The sequence below is a fragment of the Microtus ochrogaster genome, chromosome 4 (assembly GCF_000317375.1).
Source record: "Microtus ochrogaster isolate Prairie Vole_2 chromosome 4, MicOch1.0, whole genome shotgun sequence".
NCBI lineage: Eukaryota > Metazoa > Chordata > Mammalia > Rodentia > Cricetidae > Microtus > Microtus ochrogaster.
Genome location: NC_022011.1, coordinates 47265501 through 47274881, shown reverse-complemented (window position 1 = coordinate 47274881; position 9381 = coordinate 47265501). Strand labels below are relative to the sequence as shown.

Genomic DNA, 9381 nt, shown 5'->3' with positions numbered 1-9381 from the left:
TGTGTGTGTGTGTGTGTGTGTGTAGAGGGGGGCTCGAGACAGTATTTCTCAGCCCTGGCTGTCCTGGAACTCTCAGAGATCTGCCTGCCTCTGCCTCCCAAGTTCTAGGATTAAAAGTGTGTGCCACCATTGCCCAGTTTGAGACCTTGTCTTAAAACAAATAGGAAAACTCCATTTATATAAAGAAAATGAATAACTCTTTAAAAATATGCTGGGCATGGCAGCACACAGCTTTTATCCAAGCACTCAGTGGCAGAGGCAGGAGGATCTCTGTGAATTTGAGGCCAACCTGGTCTACCCAGCAGGCTCCAGGATAGCCGGAGAGTGACCCTGTCTCAAAAAAAAAAATTAAATTAAAAAGAGGGCTCAGCAAATAAAGATACCGTAACACACACGTGTGCATAATAAAGTAAACATAATAAAAAAGAGGGGAAGAAAATTGCTCTAGGCAGTAGTGGCACACACCTTAAATCCCAGTGCAGGCATGCTGATGCTCACTTTTTTTTTCACCACTATACTAATGAGGACACTTTTTTTGTTTGTTTTTTAAATATTTATTTATTTATTATGTATACAATGTTCTGTCTGTGTGTATGCCTGTAGGCCAGAAGAGGGCACCAGACCTCATTACAAATGGTTGTGAGCCACCATGTGGTTGCTGGGAATTGAACTCAGGACCTTTGGAAGAGCAGGCAATGCTCTTAACCACTGAGCCATCTCTCCAGCCCCAGATGTTTGTTTGTTTTTTAAAACATGGTTTCTCTGTCCCAGAACTCACTCTGTAGACCAGGCTAACATGGTTTCACTGCCCTAGAACTCATTCTGTAGACCTGCTAACTTTGAGCTCCCTGAGATCCTCCTGCCTCTTGCCTCCCAAATGGTGGGATTAAAGGCGTGATGCTCACTTTAAATCCTAGCGCCCTAGAGGCACAGGCAGCTAGACCTCTGAGCTCAAGGCTAGCCTCATCTACATAGGACAGTCAGAGCTACGTAGTGAGACCTTGTCTCCAAAGAGAATTTAAAATACCTGTTTGGCCTGAAGGTGTAGCTTAGGTGACGATTTGTTTAACATGCCGAAAGTCCTTTGTTCCATCCCTAGCACTGAATTAACCGGGCCTAAAACTGGGTGTGGTGGTGTGACCCTGTAATGTCACCACTCAGGAGACAGAGGCAGATGACTAGAAGTTCAAAGTTATGAAGAGTTTGAAGCCAGCCCTGGGATACATAAGAGACTACATGCAAAATAAAATACCACAAGTTATAGTTTACTTTCTCTTTTATTTATTTTTTTATAGACATTGATTTTATGCCTGCATGTATGTCTGGGTGAGGGTGTTGAGTCCCCTGGAACTGTGGAGTTACAGACAGCTGTGAGCCACCATGTGGGTGCTGGGAAGTGAACCTGGGGGTTTATTTCCTCTTAAGGTTTGCTTGAAAGAAAAAAGCGCACCCGTTCACAATTCTGTCCCCGTGTCACTCACTAGACACCCAGGCAGCGTCACTTGAGTAGTACTCATTTATCCCCCGTGTTAGCGCTGATGCCTTCATTGTTCTGCTTCCTGCTTGTGCTTAACCCAAGAAGTAGCTGCCATTTCCGCTGGCTGAACCAGGAGCTTTCTCTGTGTAGCCCAGGCTGTCCCTTTTCCTGTGCTGCACCATCACAGGCAAGCCCCACTCCTTCCTACTCAAGTCAATTTAAAAGGTATCTGGCCAGGGAGGGCAGGAGCTGAGCAGCAGCTCCTGGGTGCTTTAAACTGCTTAGCATGCATTTCACAGCCTCTCTGGGGCCAGCTGTTCCTTTCTCTGCTCTCCAGGCCTGTTTGCTGATCCCTTTCCTACCTCCTCCTCTCCCCTCCCTCCCAGTCCCTGTGCAAAATTGCTTTTGAAAAGATCCACTTTCTGCTTAATTAAACAATGAGGAGCGTCCCCTCACACATCTGTAAACCTCCTTCTGAGGCCAGTTTAGCCCACAAACTGCTCCATTCTTACCCTCATTCACTTGTAAATGGAGCCTCTGAGGTTTCCCCACCCCTCTTCTCTTTCATTCCACCCTTGCCAGCTCTTTCTTCTCCCCTTTCGCTGAGGCCTGGGGTGGGAATCCCAGAAGAGCCAGAGCCAGTAGACTTGATAGGGAAGGGACAGTTTAACTTATGGACAAGATTTAGGGGCCCAGGTGGAGGTGAGAAAATAAATACATTTGTTGTCATGGGCCTTGTGCTCCAGCAGACCCAGGGGACAGGAATGGCAGAAGACACACTTCACATGGAGCAGCCCTCGTCTCCTGTGTTCACAGGGGCCGAATGAGGCTCTGCTGCAGCAGCCGGGGCTGCATCTCTTCAGCTCGAAGGGGCTGTACTGACGCTCTAAGGCGGTGCTCCCAGCCTTCCTGATGCTGCCACGTGGGAACCCCCAACCACAGTTATTTCATTGCTACTTCTTAACTCTAATGTTACTGCCATTGTGCATTGTAATGTAAATATCTGATCCCCCAAAGGGATGGCGACACACAGGTTGAGAACAGGTCCCCTCAGGAGCCCTGCCAGTGTAGGCTGTCAGTATCTCCTAAGCAGGAAAGGTCTACTGGGGCAAGGGATTCTGGGTGGAGGTTCCATTTCTTATTTTATCATACAAGGTTGCCCAAGGCCCTTTTCCGGCCAAGTATATAATGTAGTTTGACGCCCCTCCCCCAAGTGTTTTTTAAGGTAGGTTCTCATGGAACCCAGTGTTGTTCTTTTGGAAAATGTCCTGTGCCCCGTGTTCAAGAAGAACACCCCCTGCACTCCCCGTTTATTATTTTTTAAGAAGAACACCCAGGCTGGCCTATAAACTCGCTGTATAGCCAGGGATGACCTGATCTGCGTCAGCCTCGCACTGCTGGGATTACTGAGTTCAGCACCAGGTCCAGCCTAGTGAGAGGTTTCGTGCTTCACTCGAACGTGCACACCAAGGTTCCTGTGCCACGGCCACCTTTATTTAGGTCAGGACTCTGGCAGCCCAGAGGATAAGGAATCAAGACTTGAGCACACAACTTAGACACCCATCTGTGGAGTGTTCACTGTGTGTTCTGCTAGTGTTTTGCTTTAATTCTCACAGCAACCCTTTAGAGTGTGGTTTATTATCCACGCTGGTCAGGATAAATGGTGCCAGTACACTGAGGTGAAGTGACTGGCCCGAGGCTCTCTTGCCCTCAATGCAAGCCTCTCTATTTGACCTTTAACCATCTAACACAAAGCAGCAGCTCCTCTCCCTGCTGTCCCCTGATGGGCCAGTCAGGTCTCTTGCACTGGAAACCTTGCTTTAGGGCACTTCTTCCCCAGCACCAAGTGCGTGGCTGGCTATGGCACGCACAGCCTTGGAATGTGAATCTTCCCACACAGCTTGCCCCAGGAGCTAGACCAACCTTTGGCATCTTACAGATCCAAACACCTAAAATGGGAGGAAGATGGTGGGAGGAATGGCGTGTGCTTGTAACCGCAACAGTGGTAGGAGGCTGAGACAAGAGTATTGTCTGAGGCAGGACCCAGGCCAGCCTGAGCAACCTGGGAAGGAAGACCAGTGTATGGGCCCCCCTTCCTTCCTTCCTTTCTTTCTTCCTTTCTTTCCTTTTTCATTTTGTTTTTCTAGACAAGGTTTCTCTGTATAGTCCTGACTATCCTGGAACTCTTTCTGTAGACCAGGCAGGCCTTGAACTCATAGAGATCCACCTGCCTCTGCCTCCCGAGTGCTGGGAGTAAAGGTGTGCACCACCACCTCCCTGCTATAACCTCTCTTATTTCTGTTACTTTCTTCTGGCTTCCAATGAGCACATATCATATCCCACAGAAAGCCCCAGCACTACCTGGTTTGTGGTACACCTCTCTCTAAGGCTAGGGTTCTGGGCTATGGGCAAAACATGTAGAAAACCAACATGTTTGACAGTCAGTCCAGAGGAGATAGCTTTTTCTCCTGGATTCAGGAGTAATTGATAGTCTAGGCACAACTCCAAGATTGTCTTCTTATTTGATCCTTATAATAATGCATTTTCAAAAAAGTAATTTTATACATATGGGTATTTTGCCTATATATAAATCTGTGCACCATGTACATGATGCCTGGTACCCACGGAGATCAGAGCAGGGCATCAGATTCCCACGAACTGGAGTTGTAGATGATTCTGAAATGCCATATGGGCAATGAAAGTCAGACTTGGGCCCTTTGCAAGAGCAGCTAGTGCTTACTTTATCTATCTCTTTAGATCTACATTCTTTATTCAGAATTTTAAAAGTTATTTTTGTATATGTGTGTGTGTCTATTCGTGAATGTGTATGAGTGTGTGTGTGTGTCTGAGAGAGAGAGAACCTAACAACTCTGGTCCTGGAAGAGCAGCAAGCACTCTTACCTGCTGAGCCTTCTCTCCAGCCCAATAATGATGCAGTCTTACCTCATTTTTTTTTTTCTTTTTTAAAGAAAGCTGAGGCTCTGAGAAGTCCCTTCCTAAGGTCATATGACTAGGAAGGAATGGATTCCCTCTCAAAACTAAAACTGGCAGGCATGGTGATGCAGACCTGCAGCTCCAGGATTGGTTCTTAGCCACACAGCAGGTTTACGGTCTGCCCGGCTACTTGAGACTCTTGTCTCAGGTAAACCATTGTGACGTGACCTTCTCCCACTGGCATCTTGGGACAGAGCTGTGAGAGCAACATCCCTGAGCCCGCAGACTCCACTCCGGGAGCAGCAGTGGAAGTTCCATGCTGTGGTGGGCAGAGAAGCTTGGAGACACACAAGGCTTTAGGAGGCGGGAGCAGGCTTTCCCAGGGGCTCTAATGCTGTTCCTCCTGCCTTGTCCTTTCTGCTGCCTCGAACCTGCCAGTTGCACAGTGCCTCAGCTCTTCCCATATGTGCTTCCTTCTGTCCAGAACACTTCCCCCACCCAAGCCCATTCATCCTTCAGGCTGAAAGCTTCAGTGTTAACACTCTTGGAAAGGCTCTTCCTGCTCCCAAAGGAGTTAGCATGCACCACAGCTAATTAAGTAATGTCTGCCACCTCTGCTGCCCTCACAAGGAAGGCTCTGTGTCCATCTTGCTGGCCACCATCACCCTGAGCCATCACAGGATAGTTGCTCAATAAATGTTTGTCCTGTGCATGGCGCCTGCAGGAGGGAGACCATGCTCAGGAGGAGTGGGAAGGAAGGAAGATAGTGGGAAGACGAAAGGAAGGTTCCTTACCCCCATCTATCCCAGAGCCACCCCCAAGCCACCATCCCTGACTCTGCTTAACCCTTCCTCCTCCCCTGGGCGCCTTTGGAAGCCGACCATCTGGCTTGGAGTCTATTTGCATATTGTCTGGGCCTCAGCAAGCCAAGCAAGATGTCCCGGGGGTGCGTTTCAGGCCAGGCTGAGTGGCCCTTGCAGCCTGAGAAGGGAGCCATGAGTTCCACCTCTCCCCACCCCCAAATCCAGGCACAGGGACAATACAGGCTGCTGTGATGCAGCAGCCTCACCATGGTAACATGCTATCAAAAATGTAGGCGGGCCTGGAGTTGGGGGCAGGCAGAAGAGGGAGGGAGTGACCTCAGCAAATAGGAGCATCATGATAAATGAGCCAGCACTGGGCAGCAGACTCATCCCCCAGCCACCCCTCTGGGAGTCCATGACAGTGTCATCACATGGATGACCCCAACATGACCACTATCCCTCCGTTATTCCCAAGCTTTCGAGAGTGGAGCAGAAGCCCCCTCTTTGAAGGGAGCCAGGACTATTCCTCAGGAGAATCCTGATTCTGTATCAGCAAGCCGGGACTGTCAGATACAGCCTGTGGTCACTGGGCCAACCTCTTCCCAGTTCTTCCGTGTCCAAACACAAGCACAGCCCTGGCTGCTGAGGCTGGCTGATGCCTGGCTGATGGATGTGTCAGACTTCAATAGTTCTATCGAACAGCCACAAGATGTATGGGCTGGCGGCCACCAGACAGTGCCAAAATGGAGGCCAAGGGGATTCAGAGCCAAGGGGATGCCTCTGCAACTTTGGCCTTGGAGAAGAGTCCACCAAGAGTCCAAATGCAGCTGGAGGGAGGCAGCACTCTTCTTCCTCACCCTGGGGAATTTTAGCCAGGCTGTGGTGACACGCGCCTTTAATCTCAGCACTTGGGAGACAGAGGCAGGCGAATATCTGTGAGTGTGAGGCCAGCCTAATCTATAGAGCAAGTTCCAGGACAGCCAGGGCTACACAGAGAAACCATGTCTCACAGGGGGAAATAGAATTTTAAATTGGGAAATGACAGTTTTAGTCCATGAACACTGCTTGTTGCCCTGTGGGATGTTTGTCATCAGAAACAGGACTAGTTTATCCACACTGCACCTTCACACCTCCTGGCCCTACCCAAGGCTAGATTCTGCCTGTGCATTGCAGTGTGAAGCTCACAGAGTGAAGCTTCCCTGCATACTAGCAGCCCATTATTCCAGGGCTTTGTGTTCTAGGCAGGGTAGCTCAGGCCACATTCTCACCTTGCTTCAACTTAGCCTCAGAGCTTTGTCTCGGGGGGCAGTCAAAGGCAGCTGACCCCTCTAAGACACTGACTCAGGACAAGCTCCCTGTGGCTCCCTAAATGCTACTTGTTTTTCTAGGACCTTTGTTCTCAAGTCATCTGTGAGAGCAGGACCTCCAGGAGTCTTAGAAACAATCTGAGTGAAGAGTGGTGGAGGTCCCAGGTACCACAGCCTTTGTAGATGCAGACCAATCCCAGTTTGCTACTGGTAACCCTGGAGACCACTGCTGCACAAAGAAGCTGGTGGCCATCCCAGAGCCCATCCTAGGAGGCAGAACAGGAAAGGTCTTTGCAGCCCAGAACCTCTTCTTGCCTTGGCAAGGTGGCCACCCCCCAGGGTGATGCAGAAGTGGCCAAGTGAGCAAGGATTTGTCAGTGTCTGCTGGTGAGGAGCCTTGTCTCCCTCTGCTAGAGGAAATTAACTGATGTTATCGGCTCAGCCGTTGTTTTTCTCCCTCACAAAGGGAAATCTATGCAGACCCTGCCTGGAAGCAAAGCTGAGGCCTCCCTAGCTGGACTGGCAGGGGAGATAAAGGTGGCAGGGGCTCTTTGATGCCCTCTAAACAGCCTTGTCTCTGAATTCTTTTTTTTTTTAAATATTTATTTATTTATTTATTTATTATGGACACACTATTCTGTTTGCATATATGTCTGTAGGCCAGAAGAGGACACCAGACCTCACGACAGATGGTTGTGAGCCACCATGTGGTTGCTGGGAATCGAACTCGGGTCCTTTGGAAGAGCACACAATGCTCTCAACCACTGAGCCATCTCTCCAGCCCGAATTCTTTTTTTTTTTTTAAATCCTTTTAATTATGTGTACATATGTGTGGGCATATGCATGTGTAAGTGCATAGAGAGTTTAGAAGAAGGTATTGGTCCCTGGGAATTGGAGGCATTGGTGGCCATGAGCCACCCAGTGTGAGTGCTGGGAACTGAACTTGGGTCCTCTGAAAGAACAGTACCTCCCCTTCCCCACTAAGACCTCTCTCCAGCTCCAGTCCCTGCTGTTTGTAGCTCCTCCCACTGCCTTCAGCTGTGCTGTGACTGCTTTCTCTGAAGACCCTCCTGACAGTCACTGGCCTCTCCTAATCAGACTTCTGGCCCTGTGAGCCCCATGTTCATTTTCTTCTGTGCTGGGCAAGGCTTTGGGGCCTGGAAATGAGCTGGCTTTGACCTTGGTTTGTTCTGTGCCTCCCTCTCTAGGGGACATCCGGAACCTCCTTGTCTGGATCAAGAAGAACTTGCTAAAAGAGCGGCCAGAGCTGTTCATCCAGGGAGAGAGTGTGTGAGTTCCCTTCCCCCGTTCCTGAGCAAGGCAGAGAGAGGAAAGGTTGTCTAAGCCTTTGGTTCTGAACATCTTATCCTCTTGAGTCCCCTATTTTCTCAGACTCCTCTGAGGAAAGAGCCGTGTTCTAGTCTGTCTCTAGTTCTCTTATTACCACACTAGCCTGTTTGAGTTCTTACAAGCCTGTATGAAAGGAGCCTGGTAAATTTTCCCAAAAGTTTGCGTTACGCTTCTGGTTACTACCGAATGCAGAAACCTAGGTGAGTTATTTGCTTCTCCTAGCCTCAGCTGTCCTCTGTACAAAAAGTACCAAGAAAGCCATGCTGATCTAGGACAGTGGTCCCAGACCTTTCCTCGTGTAAGAAGCATTCTTTATCAGTGCTGTCACTTGTGGCTGGTTGAACCCTCCAAGTTGGCCAGGGTGACCGAGAAGCTAAATTCTCCCTTTTACCTGGGTGTGGCGGCACACACCTTTAATACCAGCTCTTTGTGGTCAGAGACTGGTAGATCTCTGAAAGTTGTAGGCCAGTCTGGTCTACTACAGGGTTCTAGGACAGCCAGGGCTATATAGTAAGACCCTAAAAAACAAAACAAAACAAAAGGCTGAGGTGGGAGGATTGTCAAGAGTTTGAGGATAGTCTGAGCTACATAGCAAGAATCTGCCTTAAAAGTCAAACCAGACTGAAGAGATGGCTGGCGGCTGAGAGCAAGTACTATTCTCTCAGAGGACTGAGTTTGATTCCCAGAGCCATATCAGGTAGCTCACAACTGCCCGTCACCCTCCCTCCAGCTCTGACTCGTTCAGCCTCTGCTACACCTGCACTCACCTGCACACACATACACAGAGTTTAAAATTAAATAAATAGCACTAAAATATTCCATTTTCTCTTTGGTCCTTGAAATGGCTGTATGTGGTCCGTAGGTACAGTGTGAGACATCACAGAGCTGAGATTCCAGGTAACCACAGCACATACCACTCAGACACACAGCTCCCACCTGTTCCAGCCTGTTAGCAAAAACCAAGTCATTCCACTTCTAAACAAGGATGGTCTCCTGCCAAGGAGACAGGCCATGAAACGGGGAGACTCTTTCGTCAGCCTGTCAGCTAGGACTGTTCTCCAGTCTCCAGTTTCTGGCCCAGCAGTCCTGGAAGCCACCTGCAAGGACACCAGTGCTCCCTGGACCATTGCCAGTGCGACCACGACCGGCTCTCAAGCATTTAGCCACTGGCAGCCTTTTTTGACCCAGAAGAGCTGAGCGTGCTTCCTCTAGAATAGGTATCCTGGAGGCCTAGAAGCCAAAGCCTTCCTTTCCAGAACCTAGGAGAGTAAGATTAGACACTGGAAAAAATAGATTCCTTTTGCTGGTTACTAAGACATAGTGGTAGGTAAGCTATTTGTTATATCCCTCAGTGATCTTTGTGGGACGGACCTAATCAGGGCTCTGTGTTCACATGATGAAAGCTGATGCTCAGAGAAGTAAAATGCCTTGCCTGAAGTCTGGGTGGTGGCTGACCCTTGCCTGAAGTCTGGGTGGTGGGTGATGCTGACCCTTGCCTGAAGTCTGGGTG

General features: G+C 49.2%; 1 protein-coding gene across 2 annotated transcripts in view; it reads left to right on the top strand.

The window, feature by feature from the left end:
* The window catches only part of Urm1 (ubiquitin related modifier 1), a 17080-nt gene that overhangs the window by 5855 nt on the left and 1844 nt on the right, over positions 1 to 9381 (top strand). For both annotated transcript variants that reach the window (XM_005346164.3, XM_026778478.1), the window contains exon 3: positions 7730 to 7811. In XM_005346164.3, coding sequence (XP_005346221.1) covers positions 7730 to 7811 — 82 coding nt within the window. The remainder of the gene's footprint in view (positions 1 to 7729; positions 7812 to 9381) is intronic.